Here is a 24837-nt window from a genome sequence, read left to right as displayed (position 1 = left end):
AATCAAGTTTCAAGACAAGAAACTTGCACCGTCTATGTTAGGCCACAGGCGCCCGCTTGAATAGTGGAGGGTGCCCCACCTTGGGCTCCCTCTCGCGTGGGTCTTAGAAGCCCAGGCAAATAAGTAGACACGGAGAGCCTCCACGTTCCAAGGGATCAGCCTGAAAAAGATAGGGAGGGAGAGAGAAAGAGAGAGAGAGTCAACACGGGGGGAGCCAGATTTCCAAGAAACCAGTTCGAGAAATTGGTCCATCCTTTATTGTCCAGGAAAGCTTTTTATACTTTTGGTTGTACATAGAGATCAATGGATAATACAAAGCTATGCAGGGTCAGCAGCCCTAACCCTTATCAAGACTGAGCTTTCTTTCTGCAAATTTTTCCGTATACAAAGAGTCTCAGGTGATTTACATTATCTTCTGGCCAAAAGGCCTGTTAACATTTTATGGCTCTCTTCCTTCATGAATGTTAATCTCATTTTCCCTGTGGTGTTTTTCTTTAATCTGCATCACCTTCAAAGTACTAAATAAAGTTACATTAAAAGATATGAAAACTTGGCAGCAAGTATTGGCTCAACAATGAAACCCTTAATCAGTTTTATTCAAATGATTTTTCCTAGAATTTCTTAAGCTTTCAGTGCCTCTCACGGTTGGGGGGCTGTAAACAATTTACATGTGCAGTTGTAAACACCCGGACAGACCGGTCAGGTAAGTTAGAAAGCTATCAGAGGGGTTTAAGCCGAGACATTCTTTTTATGCCCAGGAGACTTATTAACTGGAGCTCTAAGTTAATTCTTTTTAGAGGAAGGTGGTACGGGACAGCCCCTGTTAATGTCAGAAGCATAAGTGAAAAGCTTAACACAGTACGGCAGGCGTAGATACTCGAGAAAATCCAGCGAGGCTCCCTTAAGGCCCGAACGCCTTTGCCATGGGCAGGACTCCTCCTGCTGGCTCTTGGCATCGTGTGTTTTCTTAAAAGCAAGAATGTAGGGACTTCTCACAGAGAAGGCAATGGCAACCCACTCCAGTGTTCTTGCCTAGAGAATCCCAGGGACGGGCAAGCCTGATGGGCTGTCATCTATGGGATTGCACAGAGTCGGACACGACTGAAGTGACTTAGCAGTAGCAGTAGGGACTTCTCAGGTGGTCCAATAGTTGGGACTTCTTAATGCAGGGCGTGCAGGTTCGACATCTGATTGGGAACTAAGATCCCACATACCTTGTGGCCAAAAAATCAAAAAACATAAAACAGAAGTAATATGTAAGAAATTCAAAAATCACCTTAGAAATGGTCCACATTAAAAAAAAAACCAAACAAACAAACTTAAAAAGCCCTAGCAAATGTATAATAAAATAAAACCAACATTCTACCTTTTCCTGATGAAACCCACAAAATTTCTATTTGACAAATAAGTGTGGCTCTAATGTCACTGGTGAATGTGAAAAGGTGGATCTTCAGACCACAAGAAAGCTCCCTTAGCTTCTCCTTTCTCAAAGAGAAAGACATTAGGCCCTGGCATTCTGCCCACCTTGACCCTCCCAGTGTCCTCCACGGACACCAGCCGGGGGTCCCAACTTCTGCATTTTACTTGTCTCAGGCCCCTTGGAGAATCGGAGAAGGCTTCAGGCCGGCTCCCTGAGACGATGCGGAAGGGTGCCCGACTCACGGACCCCACAGTGTCAGGAGTCCGGAAGCCGCAGGCTTGTGCCATGACCGAGCTGCAGGGGCCCAGCAGCTCCTCTCAGGTGCCCCTTCCCTCAATGCCCGCCCTCGCCCAGCCTTTGGGCTCCTCATCACACCCTTGAGCTCCGCCCTGGGGCCACGGGGCGGGTGTCTGCTCAGCTGGCAAACCCTCTTCAAGTCATCCAGCTGGGACACCACGGAGGATGGGAATGCTCCATTCCCGCTGAACATGGCTGACACGGCCACACTGGGACAATTCACCCCCTTCACGGGATCGAGCCCCCGCCCCCGCCCCAGTCCCTGCAGCCCCTTCCCTACATGCCACATGCCGCTCTGCTGACCCCTCAGGAGGCTGCAGGGTCCAGCACCAGGGGGGTGAGCATCCTCAGTCCTGCTCTTTCCCAGCCATGGGGCCCAGGATACACCCTGAGCCTTGGCCCCGCCTCGGTCCACGTCCCCTCAGACAGCAGGTTGTGCTGGGGACCATAGACGGTTGAATGTGTCCCCTGCCCAGAGATGCTGAAGTCATCCCAGGACCCAGGACCATGACTGTATTTGGAAACTGTCCTCCTCCATGACAGTCAAGCTGGGATCACTAGGGTGGGCCCTCACCCCACAGGACTGGACTCCCCATAAAGAGGGGAAACCAGACAGGGCCTGACACAGGGAGAAGGTCTCCAAGGATGAAGGTGGAGACGGGGTGCTTCTCCAGCCAAGGCACCTCGCGGACTCCAGAGACCACCAGGAGTGGGGAGAGGCTGCCCCAGATTCTGCCTGGAGCCCTCGGCAGGACCGGACCCCGCCCACAACGTGATCTGAGACTTCCAGCCTCCGGGACCATGTGGTTCTTGCTGTTTAGTCGCTAAGTCGTCTCTGACTCTCTGAGACCCCATCAGTTCAGTTCAGGTCAGTCACTCAGTCGTGTCCAACCCTTTGCAACCCCATGGACTGCAGCATGCCAGGCCTCCCTGTCCATCACCAACTCCCGGAGTTCACTCAAACTCATGTCCATTGAGTCAGTGATGCCATCCAACCATCTCATCCTCTGTCGTCCCCTTCTCCTCCTGCCTTCAATCTTTCCCAGCATCAGCGTCTTTTCAAATGAGTCAGTTCTTCACATCAGGTGCACAAAGTATTGGAGTTTCACTTCAGCATCAGTGCTTCCAATGAACACCCAGGACTGGTCTCCTTTAGGATGGACTGGTTGGATCTCCTTGCTGTCCAAGGGACTCGCAAGAGTCTTCTCCAACACCACATTCAAAAGCAGCAATTCTTCGGTGCTCAGCTTTCCTTATAGTCCAACTCTCACATCCATACGTGACCACTGGAAAAATCATAGCTTTGACTGGACGGACTTTTGCTGGCAAAGTAACATCTCTGCTTTTTAATACACTGTCTAGGTTGGTCATAACTTTTCTTCCAAGGAGCAATGTCCTTTAATTTCATGGCCGCAATCACCATCTGCAGTGATTCTGGAGCACCCCAAAATAAAAGTCTGTCACTGTTTCCATTGTTTTCCCATCTATTTCCCGTGAAGTGATGGGACCAGATGCCATGATCTTAGTTTTCTGAATGTTGAGTTTTAAGCCAACTTTTTCACTCTCCTCTTTCACTTTCATCAGGAGGCTCTGTAGTTCTTCGCTTTCTTCCATAAGGGTGGTATCATCTGCATATCTGAGGTTATTGATATTTCTCCTGGTAATCTTGATTCCAGCTTGTGCTTCATCCAGCTCAGCATTTCTCATGATGTACTCTGCATAGAAGTTAAATAAGCAGGGTGACAATATACAGCCTTGACGTACTCCTTTTCCTATTTGGAACCAGTCTGTTGTTCCATGTCCAGTTCTAACTGTTGCTTCCACACCTGCATACAGGTTTCTCAGGAGGCAGGTCAGGTGGTCTGGTATTCTCATCTCTTTCAGAATTTTCCAGTTCGTTGTGATCCACACAGTCAAAGGCTTTGGCATAGTCAGTAAGTAGAAGTGGTTGTTTTTCTGATATTCTCTTGCTTTTTCAGTGATCCAACAGATGTTGGCAATTTGCCCTCTGGTTCCTCTGCCTTTCCTGAATCCATCTTGAACATCTGGAAGTTCATGGTTCATGCACTGTTGAAGCCTGGCTTAGACAATTTTGAACATTACTTTGCTAATATGTGAGATGAGTGCAATTGTGTGGTAGTTTGAGCATTCTTTGGCATTGCCTTTCTTTGGGATTGGAATGAAAACGGACCTTTTCCAGTCCTGTGCCACTGCTGAGTTTTCCAAATTTGCTGGCATATTGAGGGCAGCACTTTCACAGCATCATCTTTCAGGATGTGAAATAGCTCAACTGGAATACCATTACCTCCACTAGCTTTGTTCATAGTGATGCTTCCTAAGGCCCACTTGACTTCACATTCCAGGATCTCTGGCTGTAGGTGAGTGATCACACCATCGTGATTATCTGGGTGGTGAAGATCTTTTTTGTATAGTTCTTCTGTGTATTCTTGCCACTTCTTCTTAATATCTTCTGCTTCTGTTAGGTCCACACCATTTCTGTCCTTTACTGTGCCCATCTTTATATCAAAATTTCCCTTGGTATCTCTAATTTTCTTGAAGATATCTCTAGTCTTTCAAATGTTCTCCTCTATTTCTTTGCATTGACCACTGAGGAAGGCTTTCTTATCTCTCCTTGCTATTCTTTGGAACTTAGCATTCAAATGGGTATATCTTTCCTTTTCTCCTTTGTCTTTCACTTCTTTCCACAGCTATTTGTAGGCCTCCTCAGACAACCATTTTGCCTTTCTGCATTTCTTTTCCTTGGGATGGTCTTGATCACTGCCTCTTATACAATGTCACCAACCTCCGTCCAAAGTTCTTTAGGCACTCTGTCTATCAGATCTAATCCCTTGAATCTATTTGTCATTTCCACTGTATACTCATAAGGGATTTGATTTAGGTCATACCTGAATGGTCTAGTGGTTTTCCCTACTTTCTTCAGTTTCAGTCTGAATTTGGCCATAAGGAGCTCATGATCTGAGCCACAGTCAGCTCCCGGTCTTGTTTTTGTTGACTCTATAGAGCTTCTCCATCTTTGGCTGCAAAGAACATAAACAATCTGATTTCGGTGTTGACCATCTGGTGATCTCCATGTGTAGAGCCCTCTCCTGTGTTGTTGGAAAAGGGTGTTTGGTACGACCAGTGCGCTCTCTTGGCATAACTCTATTAGCCTTTACCCTGCTTCATTCTGTACTCCAAGGCCAAATTTGCCTGTTACTCCAGGTGTTTCTTGACTTCCTACTCTTGCATTCCAGTCCCTTAAATGAGAAGGACAGTTTTTTGGGTGTTAGTTCTAGAAGGTCTTGTTGGTCTTCATACAACCGTTCAACTTCAGCTTCTTCAGCCTTACTGGTCGGGGCACAGACTTGGATTACTGTGATACTGAATGTTTGCCTTGGAAACGAACAGAGATCATTCTGTCATTTTTGAGATTGTACCCAAGTACTGCATTTCAGACTCTTTTGTTGACTATGATGGCTACTTCCATTTCTTCTAAGGGACTCTTGCCCACAGTAGTAGATATAATGGTCATCTGAGTTAAATTCACCCATTCCAGTCCATTTTAGTTCACTGATACCTAAAATGTCGACGTTCACTCTTGCCATCTCCTGTTTGACCACTTCCAATTTGCCTTGATTCATGGACCTAACATCCCAGGTTCCTGAGCGAAAGGGCTCTTTACAGCATCGGACTTTCCTTCCATCACCAGGCACATCCACAACTGGGTGTTGTTTTCGCTTTGGCTCCTTCTCTTCACTCTTGCTGGAGTTATTTCTCCCGCTGATCTCCAGTAGCACATTGGGCACCTACTGACGTGGGGAGTTCATCTTTCAGTGTCCCATCTTTTTGCCTTCTCATACTATTCATGGGGTTCTCAAGGCAAGAATACTGAAGTGGTTTCCGTTCACTTCTCCAGTGGACCATGTTTTGTCAGAACTCTCCACCGTGACCCGTCCGTCTTGGGTGGACGTACACGGCATGGCTCATAGTTTCATTGAGTTAGACAAGGCTGTGGTCCATGTGACCAGATTGGTTAGTTTTCTGTGCTTGTGGTTTTCAGTCTGTCTGCCCTCTGATGGAGAAGGACAAGAGGCTTATGGAAGCTTCCTGATGGGAGAGACTGAATGAGGGGGGACCTGGGTCTTGTTCTGATGGGGAGGCTATGCTCAGTAAACCTTTAATCCAATTTTCTGTTGATGGGCAGGGCTGTGTTCCCTCCCTGTTATCTGACCTGAGGCCATGGACTGCAGCATGCCAGGCTTCCCTGTCCCTTACCGACTCCCAGAGCTTGCTCAAACTCATGTCCATCACATCGGTGATCCCATCCAACCATCTCTTCCTCTGTCGTCCCCTTCTCCTCCTGCCTTCAATCTTTCCGAGCATCAGGGTCTTTTCCAGTGAGCCAGTTCTTCATATCAGGTGGCCAAAGTATTACAGTTTCAGCCTCAGCATCAGTCCTTGCAATGAATATTCAAGGCTGACTTCCTTTAGGATGGACCGATTGGATCTCCTTGCTGTTCAAGGGACACTAAAGAGTCTTCTCCAGCACCACAGTTTGAAAGCATCAGTTCTCCCAAACTCTCTTCTTTTTATGGTCCAACACTCACATCTGTACATAACTACTGGAAACATCAGAGCTTTTACTACACTGACCTTTGTTGCCAAAGTGACGTGTCTGCTTTTTAGTATGCTGTCTAGGTCAGCTTTTCCTCCAAGCAGCAAGCGTCTTTTCATTTCAGGCTGCTGCCACTGTCCACAGTGATACTGGAGCCCAGGAAAACAAAGTCTGTCCCTGTTTCCACTGTTTCCCCATCGATTTGCCATGAAATGATGGGACCAGATGCCATGATCTTAGTTTTCTGAATGTCGAGTTTTAAGCCAACTTTTTCACTCTCCTCCATCACCCTCATCCAGAGGCTTTTTAGTTCCTCTTCACTTTCTGCCATTAGAGTGGTGTCGTCTGTATGTCTAAGGTTGTTCATATTTGTCCCTGAACTCTTGATTTCAGCTTGTGATTCTTCCGGTCCAGCATTTCACATGATGTTAAACTCTGTACAGAAGTTAAATAGGCAGGGTGACACTATAGAGCCTTCACATACCTCTTTCCCAATTTTCAAACCATCTGTTGTTCCATGTCCAGTTCTAACTGTACCTTCTTGCCCTGCATACAGGTTTGTCAGGAGGCAGCTCAGGCGGTCTGATATTCCCATGCAGGACCACGAGACACTTCAATCTGTGTTTGAACACACACTCCCTGCCCGGGTGTGGGGTGGTTACAGCAGCCCAGGAGACTGAGGCGGGAACTCGGCAGGAGCCCCGCACACAGGCCTGCCTCAGCGAGTGCTCCGCTGCATGGCGGGGCCCTGGTTCACACTCACCAGACGGTCTGCACACCTGCTTCTAGCCATCAACTGAGGTGGATGGCTCCGCCTGGCCCGGTGGTGCTGGGGGCCTCAAGTATTCGGGTCTGGTCTCCTGGCTCCCCTGGCGCTGCTAGACTTCCGTTGGCCACCTGCAGCGGCTCAGAACCTCCAGGGACTGTGGAGGTCGGCCGGGCTGAGTTCCCCACCAACTCTTGGCTGGTGTTCTCACCCGGGGCTAGTGGGCCCATCTCGAGGTCGTTGGACTGACTGGCTCCTGGGGACTAAAGGATAAAGACATTCCTTCTGTTGACAGGAGCCTGCAGGCCAAGCCCTTCTCAAGCCATTTTAGGGAATAAATGTACTGTCTGACAGGTAAGCGAGCGTGTGCAGTTTTAGAAAAGAACACTGCTGGGGGTCAGGTTCCTCTCTGCCACCAGCTTCTGGGGGGTCCCAGGTCAACCTATAGGGGAGCTGGATGGTGATCCCCAAAGATACATTCACATCCTCACCCCTAGAACTTGGGAGAGGGCCTATGTAGAAATAGTGTCTGTGCAGCCGAGGTTCCACTGCATAAGACTGGTACCTGTATTCCGAGACCAGCGTCCTTACAAGGAGAGACTCAGAGACACAGGCTCACAGCGGGAGAGGCCGAGGGAAGATGGCCGGAAGTAGAGCAATCACCCACCAACCAAGGAGCGACAGGCATGTTCAGCCCCGACTAGGAGCAGCAAGGGAGGACCCTCCCCCAGAGCACCAGGGGACCACCCCAGCAACCCGTGATTTCAGATTTCTGGCTTCCAGAACTGTGGGAACAGTAAGGGCTGCATGTTTTAAGTCCCCCTCTATCAGGATCTGTCTGCAGCCCCAGGCACCCACACGACGCTCCCGTCCCCTTTGCTTCAGCAGAATTCAAGTCATCCGGAACAGATGTTCCAGGGCCCAGACTCCACCACACAGGCCACGTGTGGATGCAGGTGGGAAGGCCTGGGGCTGCCCCGCCCACCCTGGGATGTCTCCTGGGGCTCCCCTGGACAAATCCCCAGGCAATACTTACAGATCCACTTAGCTTATTCTGACTTCCTGCAGATCAAGAAGGAGAGAGAAATGAACACAAATCATATTAACTATTGTAGTGACATCTGTGAGCGAGAGGAAGTACTTTAAATTTACAAAAAAGAAAGTGTATTTACAGTTACAGCAAAAAAAAAAAAAAAAAAAAAAAATGACCGGAACATCTGTGCAGCTGGGAAAACAGGAGGGGAAGACACTCACTCATAAGCCCCCCCAGCAGGCAGGGCTGCCTCCCCTAGGACTCCCTTGGCTGGAGCAGCACCAGTTTCTCCCTGCTTCCAGGCCCAGGGCGCTGGGGACACCCTGTGTCCAGCAGCTGACCTGGGATTCTGGCCTCAAGCCCGGCGTGTCAGGAGGCACACAGCAGGTGGCTCTGAGCTCACACACACGTGAGGCCCCAAGTTAGAATGTGAACTGATCTGTATTTTATACCAGAGGCTCTTGCTGGGTAACACCAACCCCAGACCCCTTCTCTGAGCTCCTGATGGTCTTGCTGACCTAGCTTCCTCCAGGTCAACACGACTCGGACCAACCTGTTCTTCTTCTGTAGACAACAAAAGCAGCGATGATGATGACGACGACGATGAGGACGACGACGATGAGGACGACGACGATGGGAATGCAAACCTCCGCACTCACACCCAGGCAGGCGTGTGACGACCCTGCGTTTCCTGGAAGGAGGCAACACAGAGGATGCAGTCACAGGGTCAGGCACCCTTTCCTCACCCAAGTGACCTGCTATCTCAGGAGTAAGGGCTGCACCAATGTGCTCCAAACCACCACATGCTCCTTCTCTGTTGCTGACAGTCACCACGACCTCCCCAGCGGGAGGCAGCCAGGCTCATCCTTCCTGCTCACACGGAACCCTGGGCTCAGAGGCCGTGGGGTTTCTCGCTCTGGTCGCTCGAAGCAGCAGCAGGGCTGACCTGCCAGCAGGGCAGCAAGAGGCTTTGTGTCCTGGGATGCGGCTCAGGGGAGAGTTGGGGCAGCTGCAGATACACCCCTGGGCCAGCAGGCGGCAGAGCCTGGAGGAGACTGGGAGGGGCGTATGGCCCGTGTCTTCCCAGTACCCGGGCTGGGACGCGCTGGCCCAAGGGGCAGGGCAGGGCCCGCCCTCGGGAGACGTGTGGCAGGAGCACCGGGGTGTCTCCTCACTCTGCTGAGCTTCCAGCACCCACAGGAATTGCGGGCACACAGACACTGGGCCCAGCACAGGCTCCTCAGAGCTGGGGACGCTCGGCTGCCCTGATGTGATGTGTCACCAAGGACTGAGCAGGAAGGAGGACGTCGTCCACGCAGCCCCCTCACTCTGCTTAAAGGCTTTCCTTTATTCTCAGAGCAGCCCTTCCTCATTCTGCCTTAGTTCTGGTGTTAAGACAGCCTTTAAAAGCGTTTGCAGGTTATAGAGGAACCTACCTCAAGACAATAATGGCCACTGCAAAAACTCACAGCAAACATCACACTCACTGTGAAAAGATGAACGCGTTTCCTCTAAGATCAGGAACACACAAGGATACCCACTCTCACCACTAGTAGTCAACATCGTCTTAGAAGTCCTCACCACAGCAAACAGAGAAGAAAAAGAAATAAATGGAATCCAAATTGGAGAAGAGGTGAAACTGTCCTTGTTTGCAGAGGACATGACACTATACACAGAAAACCCTAAAGATGCTGCAGAAAACTGCTAGAGCTCATCAACGAATCTGGTAACGTTGCAGGAGACAAAATCAATACACTGAAATCTCTTGCATCCCAACACACCCACAATGAAAGAGTAGGAAAAGAAATCAAGGAAACAATCCCATTAACCACCACATTAAAAAGAATACAATACCGAGGAATAAACCTACCTAAGGAGGCAAAAGATCTATCCTCTGGAAAGTACAATATCCTGAGGAAAGAAATAGAAGATGACAAAACCAGATGGAGAGATATCCCATGTTCTTGGATCAGAAGATGGAACATTGTGAACACGACTGTCTTACTCAAAGCAGTCTATAAACTCAATGCAAGCCCTATCAAATTATCAATGGCAGTTTTCACAGAATCAGGACAAAAAAAGTCTACAGTTTGTATGGAAACACAGAAGACCCCAAATTGCCAAAGCAATCGTGAGAAAGAAAAATGGAGCTGGAGGAATCAGGCTCCCTAAGTTAGACTATACTAAAAAGCTACAGTCATCAAAACAGTATGGCACTCACACAAAAACGGAAACAAAGACCAATGGAGCAGCACAGAAAGTCCAGAGAAAAACCCAGGCACCTATGGTCACCTAGTTCAGTTCAGTTCAGTCGCTCAGTCGTATCCGACTCTTTGCAACCCCATAAATCATGCCAGGCCTCCCTGTCCATCACCAGCTCCCTGAGTTCACTCAGATTCACGTCCATCCCTCTGACCAAAAGGGCAAAAATACACAGTGCAGAAAAGACAATCTCTAAAGAGTGGTGAAAGGAAAACTGGACAGTTAGACATGAAAGAACGAAGGTAGAACACTCTGTAACACTGTTCATAACAATAAACCCAAAATGGACTAAAGACCTAAATGTGAGGCTGAGTGCTATGAAATTCTTATGGGAAAACATAGGCAGAAGAGGCGTTGAGAAACATCTCAGAAAGATCTTTTCTGATGCACCTCCTAGATATAAAATAATAAAAACAAAAACAAACAAATGGGACCTAGTTAAACTTAAAAGCTTTTCACAGCAAAGGAAACTATAGACAAAATGAAAAGACAGCCTTCAGAACCAAAGACAATATTTGCAAAGAAAGTAACAGACGAGGGATTACTCTCCAAAATATACTAACAGCTAAGGCAGTCTGCACCAAAAAAAACAACCAAACCAATCTAAAAATGGGTGGAAGATCTAAATAGACATTTCTCCGTGGAAGACATACAGATGCTAACAGGTACACAAAAAGACGCTTGACATCAGTAATTACTAGAGAAACACAAATCAAAACTACGGTCAAGTATCATTCCTTATCATTCAGAATGGTCATCACCAAAAACTCTACCAAGAATGAATGCAGCAGAGGGCATTGACAAACGGGAATCTGCCTCCACTCGTCCTGGGGATGTATATCTGCAGACACAGCCACTGTGGACAATAGTGTAGAGGTTCCTTAAAAAGCTATGAAGAGAACTCTCATACGATCCAGTAATCCCATTTCTGGGCACATATCCAGAGAAAACTCCTAATTTGAAAAGATACATGTACCCCAATGCTCGTAGCATGAGTATCCACAATAGCCCACACATGAAGGCAACATAAATGTCCATCAACAGGCGCCTGGATAAAGAACCTGGGGCACATACTTAAAATGGAATATTACTCAGCCACTAAAAAGAACAAAATAATGCTATTTACAGGAATATAGATGGACCGAGACTGTTATACTGCGTGAAGTAAATCAGACAGAGAAGAAGAAATATTGTATGACATCCCTTATTTATGGAATCTAAAAAATGATACAAACGAACTTATTTACAACACAGAAACAGACTCACAGAATGAATTTATGGTTGCTGGGGAGGGGAAAACAGAAGAGAAGGGATAGTTAGGGAGTTTGGGATCAACGTGTATACGCTGCTATAATTTAAAATGGAACCAACCGGTCCTACTGAACAGCACAGAGAAATGTGGTCAGTATTACACAGCAGCCTGGATGGGAGGGGACTTTGGGAGAGAATCTGTTAGTCGCTGAGTCATGTCCAGCTTTTTGTGACCCCATGGACTGTAGCCCATCAGGCTCCTCTGTCCACAGAATTCTCCAGGCAAGGATTCTGGAGTGGGATGCCATTTCCTTCTCCATTGGGAGAGAATGGATACATGTATATGTATAGCTGAGTCCATTTGCTGTCCACCTGAAACTGTAATGCCAAAAAAGGTCCGTCTAGTCAGAGCTGTGGCTTTTCCAGTGGTCATGTACAGATGTGAGAGTTGGACCATAAAGAAAGCTGTGCACTGAAGAATTGATGCTTCTGAAGTGTGCTGTTGGAGAAGACTCTTGAGAGTCCCCTGGTCTGAAAGGAGAGCCAACCAGTCCATCCTAAAGGAAATCAGTCCTGAATAGTCACTGGAAGGACTGATGCTGATGCTGAAGCTCCCAAAACTTTAGCCACCTGATGCAAAGAACTGACTCCGTAGAAAAGACCCTGATGCTAGGAAAGATTGAAGGTGGGAGGAGAAGGGGACAACAAAGAATGAGATGGTTGGATGGCATCACCGACTCAATGGACATGAGTTTGAGCAAGCTCTGGGAGACGGTGATGGACAAGGAAGCCTGGCATGATGCAGTCCGTGGGGTTGCAAAGAGTTGGACACAACTGAGCAACTGAACCGACCTGAACATGATAATCGGCTATGCTCCAACACGGGTTCCCAGGTGACACAGAGGTAAGGAATCCACCTGCCAAAATAAGAGATCTGGGTTCGATCCCTTGGTCGGGAAGATCCCAGAAAGAAGGAAATGGCAACCCACTCCAGTATTCTTGCCTGGGGAATCCCATGGACAGAGGAGCTTGGTGGACTGCAGTCCACGGGGTCGCAAAGCACTGGACATGAACTTAGTAACTGAGCACGCACACGTGCATACGCCAACATAAAATGAAAAGTTATAGAAACAAACAAACGAGGAAGGATGACGAGGATGAGCACACATACACTATGGAATGTTACTCAGCCACAGAAGGAACAAAGCAATGCCGTCTGCAGCAACACGGACGGATAGAGACACTGTCTTACTGAGTGACGTCAGTAAGAAAGAGAAAGACAGTGATATGCTATCACCTGAATGTGAAATCTAAACGATGGTTACAAATGAACTTATCTACAAACCAGAAGTAAAGTTACAAATGCAAAATCCAGCTGCTAGTTACCAGTATCTGTTTGTGTGGGCGTCGGGGGGGGGCAGGGATGAACTGGGGGATTGTGAATGACACACACACACTGCTATATGTAAAACAGATAACTAGGAAGGATCTGCTGTGTAACACAGGGAACCCCACTCAGTACTCTGTAATGATCTATATGGGAAAATAAGCTAAAAAAGAGGGGATATAGGGTTTCGCTGGCAGTACACTGGGTAAGAATCAAGTCTGCTGACGAATGGGACGCAGGTTCCATCCCTGGTCCGGGAAGATTCCACATGCCATAGGCTAACTAAGCCCGTGTATCACAACTTCTGAAGCCCAAGTGCCCTAGAGCCTGCGCTCGGCAAGAAGAGACACTACTGCGAGGAAGCCCGCACACCACCTCTAGAGAGTAGCCCCACTCTTTGCAACTAGAGAAAGTCCGCATGCAGCAAAGAAGACGCAGCACAGCCAAAAAAGTAAATAAATGATCTTTTTAAAAAAAGAGTCGATAGATGTGTAACCGATTCACTTCGCTGTACGCCTGAAACTAACACAACACTCTAATTCAACTGTACTCCAATAAAAAGCAAAGCACTTTTCTGTTGTTCAAATCAGAGGGAAATTAAGGAGCTTATTTTAAAATGTAAACGTATATGCTGAGTACAAGGACGGTCTGATGACCTTGGGGAAGGAGACAAGGGGGACTCCGGCTCCAAGGAGAAGGCCAGCGGGAAGGCGGCACAGACCCTGGAACAGAGACGCCCGGTGGCCACGGTGCTCACTACGACCCGGTAACACTCAGGGCGGGGAAGAGACTGGATTCAAAGCACGATGCGGTGTCGTCCGTGTATGCAGTGGGGAAAAACCCCTCACACCACACAGACACCAGTGCGGTCCTGCACAGTGATAAAGAGAAGCTTCTGGCAGGCCATGAGACAGAACACCTTCTCCAGCTGAGCAAAGGTTTCTCCCTCAGGACAGGAAGAGCACCAATGCTGGCAGAAAACAGCCACAAACCTGACCTTGTTAAAAGGAAGGACCTTTGTCCACAAGAGGCCCAGACACCTGACACAAAGAGCTTGTGTCCCACGTTTACAAATAATTATCAGTGTTTCCAGATAAGCATCAAAAATGAGAAAATGAAAACCCAGACAGCCAACATAAAAATGGGCAAGACTTCAGCAGAGACCTGGATGAACCCAGAGATGATCACACAAAGTGATGTCAGCGAGACAAATACCCCGTGAGATCACGTATCCAAGGAATCCAAAATATGATACAAGTGAACTCACTGTGGAAACAAAAGCAGACCCACAGATTCAAACACAAACTTACGGTCACCAAAGAGTAGTGGTGGGAGAAGCATAAACTAGGAGTTAGAGGTGAACAGACACACATCACCGTGTACAAAGCAGAACAGCAACACGGTCCCACTGTGCAGCATAAGGAACTGTATTTAGGGTCCTGCGATAATAACCATAGTGGAAAGGGATATGAAACTGGATATGTATGTGTATATTTGTTGCTGTTGTTCAGTCGCTCAGTCGTGTCCAAATCTTCGGACCTGTGGACTGCAGCGCACCAGGCTTCCCTGTCCTTCACCATCTCCTGGAGCTTGCTCAAACTCGTGTCCATCGAGTCAGTGATGCCATCCAGCCATCTTGTCCTCTGTCGACCCCTTGTTCTCCTGCCCTCAATCCTTCCCAGCATCAGGGTCTTTTCCAAGGGGTCAGGTCTTCTCAAAAGGTGGCCGAAGTATTGGGGCTTCACCTTCAGCATCAGTCCTTCCAATGAATATTCAGGACTGATTTCCTTTAGGATTGACTGGTTGGATCTCCTTGCAGACCAGGGGACTCTCAAGAGTCTTCTCCAACACCACAGTTCAAAAGCATCAATTCTTCGGCTCAGCCTTCTTTTCGGTCTAACTTTCACATCTATAAATGACTATTAGAAGAACCACAGCTTTGACTATATTTGTGTATACATATATTTATGGAGCTTCCCAGGTGGTGCTGAGTGAGTGGAAGTCGCTTGGTTGTGTCCAACTATGGACTGTAAACTCCATGGCATTCTCTAGGCCAGGATACTGGAGTCGGTAGCCGTTCCCTTCTCCAGCGGATCTTCCTGACCCAGGAACGGAACCGAGGTCCCCTGCATTGCAGGCGGATTCTTTACCAGCTGAGCCGCGAGGAAGCAGGTGGCACTAGGGGTGAAGAACCCGCCTGCCAATGCAGGGGATGGAAGAGACGCGGGTTCCGTCCCTCGGTTGGGAAGATCCCCTGGAGGAGGGCACGGCAACCCACTGCAATATTCCTCCCTGGGAGAATCCCATGGACAGAGTAGCCTGAAAAGTCACAGTCCATGGGGGTCGCAAAGAGTCGGACACAACTGAAGCATCTTAGCACACACATATATGTCTGTGTATGTGTATACCTGAACCACTTTACACCAATGTAAATCACCAAGACTTCAATTTAAAAAAAGAAAAGGAAAACAGTCTTGCACAGATTTGCACAAATACTCAGTAGTCGAGCATCAACCCAGCTCACATTCCGAAGTCCCATCTGAGGCCGCACCAAGCAGGGAAGTGGCCAGGTGTTGGGATGTCAGGAAGGACAGGTCTCAGAGCGGTCAGTCCCTTCCACCTGCTACCTGGTCAGCCTGGTGGGCCCAGACTGAGCCCACACGCCCAGAACTCAAGGGACAAGGACAGGGAATCCATAACTGGTCCACAAAGATCCTGTTCACTCAAGACAGGAGTCTACGAACGATGACCCATGGCCCACAGCCCACTTTTATGAATAAAGTTTCCTGACACACAGCCAGCACCTCTGATCACAGCCTCTGGCTTCTTTCATTACAGCAGCAGAGATGAGTTCCAACAACAGGGACTTTGGGACCCTCACAGCCTCAACCTTTGGCCTTTATGGAGTTAAGAGATGGAATCAGGCCCTTACCTGACTGTGGATTTAAGGCACAAATTGTATTGCTTGTGGCATTGCAGGGTTGAAGGATGGCACCGTTTTCACACCTGAGAGAATAAAGAAATTGTGAGCATCATTTCCCCTCGCTTGGGCCGGCCCAGAGAATCTTACTCACCACCCACCAGTCAAGGGTTAGAGGGACCAACCCAACCTCCTCGGCAGGCCCATGAGAAGTCTGGCATGTGCCGCGATGTCTGGGCCACACTGGATCAATGAGAATAAAACTTAGGAATCTCTGATAGATGGGGGAAGTGCCCCCGTCTCTGTCCCCGGATAGAGCTGTGTGTGTGGCCACGAGGACTGGACCTGACCTGGCCGTACCTCTACCGGGAGGGAAAGTGGCCTGAGATGAAGCTCGTGGAGAAGGGGACAAGCCAGAGCTGATCAACCCAGACCTGGAGGGTGTCCTTGCTTTGGACCTGGCAGGTTCCTGAGCCAACAGTGCAAGCTGGTCTGAGTTGTATTTAAGAATCTACAAATGCAGGTGATTTTGCAAGTGGCTTTACCACTGTGTCTTCCTCAAAGTCTGCTCCAAATCTAAGCCCACTGGGAACCACAGAATGCAACCGGATGTGGAAACAGGGTCTCTGCAGATGTAATCCTTTAGGAGGAGGTCACACCGGATCAGGGTGGGCCTGTCAGTGAGCAGCATCGTCACAAGAGGGGAGATGTGTGCAGAGAGAGAGAAGCCACGTGAAGACGCTGAGAGAGCGCACGGGAGACCATCCCTGGAAGGCGGAAGCAGAGACTGAAGCGAAGCGTCCACAAGCCGAGGAGCCAAGGAGTGCCGGCAAAGCTGCGGAAGCGTGAGATTCCTCCCGAGAGCCCACGGAGGGAGCCTGGCCCGGCGGCAACCTTGATTCCGACTTCCGGTCTCCAGAACTGTGAAGGGATACATTTTTCTTGTTTTTCAAAAGCCTCCGGTCGCGGTGCTTTGTAACATCAGGGGCAGAAAACACTCACGGGCCATCCCCCCTGGGCCGGGCCAGGGGGCGCCCCCCTGCCTACAGCTGTCCTCCCCATGACGTCCCGCGGCTCCACCCTCTGTCCCGCCCTCCCTGCCTCCGCTCTAGGGTCCTGTCTCCTGCTGCCTCTCTGTCCCTCGTGCGCCCATCACTGCAACGTGTTGGGGTGCTCTCCACCACTGCTGGGGCCCAGGCCTGCAATACGACCCCGCAGGCCACAGCGGGGCTCACAGTCACACAGGAATGAGAGAATGAAAGGAGGGAGAAATGGGTGAGCCATGACTCCAGTTCACCCCCACATGGAAACTTGCAGGTGACTCGTCTGCCTTAATCCTCAGGGCTCCTCAGTGGGGCTGGTGGTACCATTAGCCCCATTACACAGATGGGAAAACAGAGGCTCCAGCCAGGGGGTGGCTGAGTAAGTGACCCACAACCAAACAGGTGAGGGGAGAAGAGAACGCCCGCCCAGGCCTGCTGGCCGGCTCCCACCGCTGGGTGGCACCTTGTACACCGGAAGCAGCTCTCTGTGCAGTCCTCAGAGTCACAGTAGAACTTGCCCGGCTGGCACTGGCACTCCTGGTCGCTGGTCGTGGAGCAGTGCTTCACCACTTCCTGATCTGCTGGAGGCGGGCCGAGGGTCAGTCACCGGGGCCTGGACTCTGTCCTGCCCCCCGGCCACGTCCAGGTCCAGTCACAGGCTCAGCACGTGCACCCACCTCCAGACCTCCCCCCTGCCGTCTGGGTGTCTGAGGAGGAGCTGCGGGTGCCCCGGCAATCTGGGCTGGGGGCAGAGGGCCATCTGCTCAGATACACTCCAAATCAACCTGTCTGCTCGTTTCCCCAGGAAGATCACAACAGCCCTACTCGGTGTGGACCGAGAACAGTCTCTCCCAGCATCGCTGGGGGGTTCCGCCCTTCCAGCTGCGAAGGGCTGGGTCCTGGGGCCGCACCCACATCTCACGTCTATGCGGCTGTTTCCACAGGGCCAACTCTCTGCCCCCACGTGGATGTCACTCCGCCTCACTGTCTCTGCTCAGAGCCGAATACGAGGGGCAGCTAGGGTGCTATCATCTTGCTTTTCATCTTCCAAGAAAGAAGGAAGCTGTTCCAGCAGGTGTGAGCACAGCAAGGTCATGACAACTCCTGCTGCGGTGCTTTACCTTTTGTAAAAAATTTTATTTATGCGTTTATTTCCGGCCGTGCGGCTCTTGCCCGCCGTGTGCCCACTCTCTCTAGTTGTGGCGAGCGGGCGCTACTCTGTGTTGTGGCTTCTCATTGTGGTGACTTCTCTTCCTGCAGGGCATGGGCCTAGGGGCTGTGGGCACAGTGGCTGTGGTCCACGGGTGCAGCTGCTCTGTGGCACACGTGATCTTCGAAAAACAGGGGATGAACCTGTGTGCCCTGCATCGGCAGGTGATTCTTAACCGCTGGACCGCCAGGGGAGTCTCATATCTTTACCTCTTAAAAATAAAAACTGTATCAGTTTAAAGTCTATGGCAGAGAAGGCAATGGCACCCCACTCCAGTAATCTTGCCAGGAAAATCCCATGGACGGAGGAGCCTGGTAGGCTGCAGTCCATGGGGTCGCCAAGAGTCGGACAGGACTGAGCGACTTCACTTTCACTTTTCACTTTCATACATTGGAGAAGGAAATGGTAGCCCACGCCAGTGTTCTTGCTTGGAGAATCCCAGGGACGGGGGAGCCTGGTGGGCTGCCGTCTATGGGGTCGCACAGAGTCGGACATGACTGAAGTGACTTAACAGTAACAAAGTCTATGGCAAGATGAATTGATTTACACATTGATACACTGAAATTTTCATTGGGAATGCACAAAATCTAAGCACCATTCCAGGAAACACTGACCCTTATACAACACCAAATGAGTTCCCTGGTGGTCCAGTGGTTAGGACTTGAAGCTTTCACTTCCAGGGCCCAAGTTCAACTCCTGGTCAGGAACTAAGATGTTGCAAGCCACACAGCATGGCCCCAACGAAAGAAAAACAAAACCCTGAGCCTTCTGGTTTACTACATTGTGGTATTTCTCTCTGTATTTATATTTCACTAAAGGTTGTTTTTCACATATACATTTATACATGTTTCGCTAGATTTATTCCAATTTTTTTTTTTTGCCAATGCAAGCGGTATTTTTAAATTACACTTCAAGGGTGGTGGAGGGGAGGCGGAAGAGGAAGGGGACATGAACATACCCTTAGCTGATTCACATTTTTGTGCAGCAGAAACTAACGCAACATTGCAAAGCAATTACACTCCAATTAAAGATAAATAAAATGGAAAATTACCTATTTAGACACTGTCATCGATACACAGAGATGGAAGAACTTCTGTGTACCGTGCTGATGCTCAGCAAGTCTGAAAGCCTAATGACTTGCGGCTGCTTCTTCAGGCACCACACACGCTCCCTGATGATGGCTCCCCCCGCACTCCTCTGGGACCTCTCATCGCCCCTGGGGAGGTTCCCATGGGCCGGGTCAACGGGGCATGTGAGCCGGACTGCCGCCACTTACCCTCTCGGCACTGGGCACACGGCACGCATCGAGGCTCTTCACTGGGATGAGTTCTGAAAGTTCCAGACGGGCAAGGCGAGCAGGCTCCAATGTGATGGTCCTGGTCTATGCGTGTGCTTACGTAGTAGCCTGCGTGAGACGGGACACGGAGGGGAGGTGGGCACCCCGCCCAGCCTCTGAGGCGTTAGCTTGAAGAGGTCCCAAGGCACCTGGAGACCAGACCCCCTGCACAGTACCCCGAACCCACCCCGGCCTCCTGGGAACACCTGGTCTGATCCCAGGCCACAGGTGTCCGTCCCAGAGACCAGGGACCTGAATCACCCCCCAGCTTTTACCGATGCCCTGCAGCGCCTGGGCGCTGGAGCAAGGTCACAAGACTTCAAGTCAGACCAACGGCGTCCGTTTGTTCCCTACACGTGGTTCCTACAGGTATGCGTGCAAATGCAGAGATGTCTGTGTATGAATGTCTGTAGTGTGTGTACAGGTGGGTGGGCTGGGGAGTGTGGGGAGGGTATGGGGCTATAGGTCCAGGTACCAGGTGCTTGGGCTCTGAGCCATGCGCCCCTGGAAGGCACAGGTTCCTGGACGAGATGCGTTGTGTGTGCAAGTGTATGCGGGGAAGGGGGATGCCCATGGTGAGGGGACAGCTGCCCCTCACAGAGGGGGCTGGGAAGGGACTTTGCTGATCACATGGGAGTGTGTCTGTGTGTCTGGACGGGTTAAGGGAGCTGGTGGCTGCCACGGACAGACTCTACCCTGCCCCAGACAGCCAGGTTCTCCCCGCAGGCTGCCCTGCTCTGCTCAAAGTGCCCCTGACCTCCCATCTCGCAAGCAGGAAGTCTTCCCTGCAAAGCTCTAAATCACCCCAGACTCACCAGCTGGGCAGACTCTGCTACAGGAAAGATTTCCTCCAACCTCATATTCGCCTGGGTTACACGAGGTCTTCCCCGTCGCCATGGTGACCTTCAATGAGAGAGGGGACATGGGCATTTTCAGAAGATTTTCTCCCTCCTGATGGGAGCAGACACTGACACCCCCGGGTGCGGCTTCCCTCGGGAGGGGGTGTCGGCGGGCAGGCTCAGGCCGGGGACTTTCCTCGGGCTCCCTGCCGCTCCACTTGCAGTACGGAGCAGGGCTGTGTGGGGAACACGCTCTTTCACCCCAAATGCGTGTGGATCTGTTGACACCTCCGTGGCTGACGTCTGTTCCCTGTGCCTAGTCAGAAGTAGACCCTTCGTGGCCGTGATCCTTTGGAGTTTCGTGAGTCTTTGATTTTCTTCTAGCATACAGTTCCTGTTCTCAGCAGCTGCACATAGACTTTGTCAAGAGAGGCCACTGTCCGTGTGTTGGGAACAGGGATCTGAGCGTCTGTGTCTGAATGTGCACACATTGTGCCCGTGAATGTGCACACACACTGCCAGGCAGGAGCCCGTCAATTACAAGGTTCCAGGAACTGCACATCCGTACCGATTTCCTATCCTGCTCGACTTCTTGGCTTTGAGGTGTATTGAGCTCTCATACCACGTCTATGGACTCCAGATTCCGTCGTGTGATCACATCATTCTCCGCTTGCTGTATTCTGAGGAGCTCCTGTTCATATACGGTTTCATGTTTGTTTCTTAAGGACAGTTCAGCCTCAATTGTTCACTGAATTCCGTGTTTTTGAACTTGCCTACATGCTGAAATGTGTTCGTTACCACAACGTCGAGACCCCTGATGCCTTCCTGGACGTACACAGGGGGGCAAGAGTCCCTCCTCAACACATCCTGGAAACACAGGTCCAGTTGGGTCCACCCAGGTGCTGCTGCCTTCCTCTGCCAAGCTCACAGCGTAAAGTATGGCCTTTCTGCACCTGGTTTTCATGTCTTTGGTTGGTGATCTTGACGTTTAAAATGGTTCCCTAGGGTCCAAAGGCTAAGACTTTGCGTTTCCACTACATGGGGGGGCACATGTACTATCCCTGGCCGAGGAACTAAGATCAAGCACGCCGTGTGCCTCGGCAAAAAGAAAGAAAAGCAAGGTCTCCTAGCCAGTCTCACCCGGTGTTCTGAAGGACAGAAGGCTGAGATGTGTCCAGGCAGGCCATACAGTGCCACTGGCCGTGAGTTCCCAGTTAGTGAATTAAGTATATATTAAGTCAGGTGTCTTTAAACAGAAACACATGGAAAGCGAGATTATATATTGACAGGTCGGTGGAGGACAAACAGATGGATGTGAGACTTGGACCATAAAGAATTGACGCTGGCACACTGTGGGGCTGGAGAAGACTCTTGAGAAGCCCTTGGACAGGAAAGAGATAAACCAGTCCATCCTACTGAAAATCAACCCTGACTACCCTTTGGAAGGACTGTTGTTGAAGCTGAAGCTCCAATACTTTGGCCCCCTGACGGGAAGGGCTGATTCACTGGAAAAGACCCTGATGTTGGAAAAGATGGAGGGCAGGAGGAGAAGGGGACGACAGAGGATGAGATGGTTGGATGGCATCACCGACTCAACGGACATGAGTTTGAGCAAGCTCAGGGAGATAGTGAAGGACAGGGAGGCCTGGTGCGCTGCAGTCCATGGGGTTGCAAAGACTTGGACACGACTTAGCGCCTGAACAACAACAATGAATGAAAATACTGAAACCACAAGCAAGGGTAGCGGATCAGTGGGTACAGGGGGAAGAAATGAATACAGGTGTTTCTTTTTACCTACAGTTTTACCTATAGATTTGTGTTTACAAGTTAAACAAAATGGGATAAATCCCTACAATGGACTATTATGGATGAGCCTTGAAAAACATGAATGGCTCTTGAAATCCTTATGCTAAGTAAAAGAAGTCAGTCATAAAGCTCGCACATTATATGACTGCATTCGCATGAGACATTTAGAATCGGGAAACTAGGAACCAGAGACGGAGTAGACTGGCGGCTGCTCAGGGCGAGGGGAGAAGGGGAGGTGTGCTAGGTCGCTCAGTCGCGTGGGGCTCTCTGCGACCCCGAGGACTGGAGCCCGCCAGGCTCCTCTGTCCATGGGACTCTCCAGGCAAGAATGCTGGAGAGGGTTGCCTGCCCTTCTCCAGGGGATCTTCCCAACTCAAGGATCAAACCCAGGTCTCCCACACTGCAGGCAGATTCTTTACTAGCTGAGCCACAAGGGGAGCACAACCAAACATAAAATTTTTAAACAAAAGATATCACTATAAACACTGCTGGAAGAAAACCTGGGAGAAAACAGGAAGCTAAAAACCACAGTCATAGAGGACAAACTGATCCACTGGGTTTCATCAAAATAGAAAATTTCTACAGAAGATACGGTTAGGAGAATGACGAGACCAGCCACAAATTCGGACAAAACCTTCAAAAAAGGGCCTATCTGATCAAAGCTTTATATCCAAAGCACATGAAGAATACTTAAAACTGAACAATCAGAAAAAAAAATAAAAAACTTAAGAAAATGAGCAAAAGATTAAAACAGATACTTCACCAAGAAAGATTTATGACTGGCCAAGAGGCTGAAGAAAAGGCACCAAAGCATCTTCCCTGGGGCCAAAGCAGAATGGAGTCAGCGGGAGTCACACACTAGAGCTTTAAACTTAAGAGGACTTTGATCGCGCCGAGTGTTGAGGCCGTGGCTGGCACCGTGCGGTTAGATTTCCGCTGCCTCACCGCCCCCCCACCGCACCCCGCACGCTCATCTCCGCCGGGCTCCCCCGCACCAGCGCCCCCTTCTCCTCCAGCTCCCCGTTCCCATCTCCGCCGCGTTCACCAAACCCCCACCAGCGCCCCCTTCTCCAGCGCCCCCGGTCCCCTCTCCGCCGGGCTCCCCCCACCAGCGCCCCCTTCTCCTCCAGCGCCCCCGGTCCCCTCTCCGCCGGGCTCCCCCCACCAGCGCCCCCTCCTCCAGCGCCCCCGGTCCCCTCTCCGCCGGGCTCCCCCCACCAGCGCCCCCTCCTCCAGCGCCCCCGGTCCCCTCTCCGCCGGGCTCCCCCGCAGCGCCCCCTTCTCCTCCAGCGCCCCCGGTCCCCTCTCCGCCGCGTTCACCAAACCCCCACCAGCGCCCCCTTCTCCAGCGCCCCCGGTCCCCTCTCCGCCGGGCTCCCCCCACCAGCGCCCCCTTCTCCTCCAGCGCCCCCGGTCCCCTCTCCGCCAGGCTCCCCCGCAGCGCCCCCTTCTCCAGCGCCCCCCCGTTCCCATCTCCGCCGGGCTCCCCCGCACCAGCGCCCCCTTCTCCAGCGCCCCCGGTCCCCTCTCCGCCAGGCTGCTCCCCGACCAGCGCCCCCTTCTCCTCCAGCGCCCCCGGTCCCCTCTCCGCCGGGCTCCTCGGCGCCCGTTCGCCGGCCCCCACCCCGCCCCGCCGTTTCTCCGCCAGCCCCCTCAGCGCTCCCCGGCAGGCAGAGCGGGTACAGCAGGCTGCACCCGGCATGGGGCTCAGGATGGGGAGGATTCCCCGCTGGGCATCTGGGTGCGGGGTGCTACCGGTTTCCTTTCTGGTGAAACTCACGCTTCATCCAAGTTTTGCCTCTAGGGTCCCCCTGCCCGCGCCAGCCTCCCCGGGGCGCGCGCCCCGGCACAGCGTCCCCCCGGAGCCCCGGGTCCTCCCACCCCGAGCCCCGCCGCCCAGGCCCCGGCCCGGCCCTTGCCGTCCCACCTGATTCGGGAGCACGAGCCAGGACACACCGCGCATCCCGGCCACGGCGACGCTGCGGGGGACGGCGGGGGGCGACCCGTTTAAGGCAGACCTGGGCACCGCCCCCTCCGGGGCGTGACGCCGCCGCCGCCCAATCGCGAGCGGGCTTCCGGTTCGCGGAGCCCTGGAGAACCGCCCCTTCGGCTTCTCGCGAAGCCCAGCGAAAGCGACGCGGGGGTGGGGCGAGGGGCGCCGGGGGTGGGGCGAGGGGCGCGGGGGTGGGGCGAGGGGCGCCGGGGGTGGGGCGAGGGGCGCGGGGGTGGGGCGAGGGGCGCCGGGGGTGGGGCGAGGGGCGCGGGGGTGGGGCGAGGGGCGCCGGGGGTGGGGCGAGGGGCGCGGGGGTGGGGCGAGGGGCGCCGGGGGTGGGGCGAGGGGCGCGGGGGTGGGGCGAGGGGCGCCGGGGGTGGGGCGAGGGGCGCGGGGGTGGGGCGAGGGGCGCCGGGGGTGGGGCGAGGGGCGCGGGGGTGGGGCGAGGGGCGCCGGGGGTGGGGCGAGGGGCGCCGGGGTGGGGCGAGGGGCGCCGGGGTGGGGCGAGGGACTGTCAAGTATATCGGCCCTGCGCTTCCCTGACCGCGCCGCCAACCCCCTCTTGCACGCCCCGGGGGCCCAGGCCCCAGCCCTAAGCCCAGCCCAGGAGGTCCCCGCGGCGCGCGCGCCCTCGGGCCCAGACGCCCCAGCGGCTCTGG

General features: G+C 51.9%; 2 protein-coding genes across 2 annotated transcripts; both read right to left on the bottom strand.

The window, feature by feature from the left end:
* Nucleotides 1-967: 967 nt before the first annotated feature.
* LOC128069246 (tumor necrosis factor receptor superfamily member 26-like) lies at nt 968-24147 on the bottom strand. Its single transcript, XM_052662545.1, has 9 exons — nt 24113-24147; nt 20356-20443; nt 19481-19609; nt 17458-17572; nt 15964-16037; nt 8685-8822; nt 8135-8160; nt 7096-7361; nt 968-1214 (listed from the first exon to the last, which is right to left on the bottom strand). Exons 2-8 carry the CDS (start codon nt 20435-20437, stop codon nt 7125-7127), a joined length of 801 nt encoding a protein of 266 aa, XP_052518505.1. The 5' UTR covers nt 20438-20443; nt 24113-24147; the 3' UTR covers nt 968-1214; nt 7096-7124.
* LOC128068596 (uncharacterized) lies at nt 23156-23887 on the bottom strand. The gene has a single exon (XM_052661706.1). The coding sequence runs from the start codon at nt 23885-23887 to the stop codon at nt 23156-23158; it is 732 nt and encodes a 243-aa protein (XP_052517666.1).
* Nucleotides 24148-24837: the final 690 nt, after the last annotated feature.

This window comes from Budorcas taxicolor, chromosome 25 (assembly GCF_023091745.1).
Source record: "Budorcas taxicolor isolate Tak-1 chromosome 25, Takin1.1, whole genome shotgun sequence".
In the NCBI taxonomy this organism is placed as follows: Eukaryota; Metazoa; Chordata; class Mammalia; order Artiodactyla; family Bovidae; genus Budorcas; species Budorcas taxicolor.
This window is presented reverse-complemented; position numbering and strand designations above follow the sequence as displayed.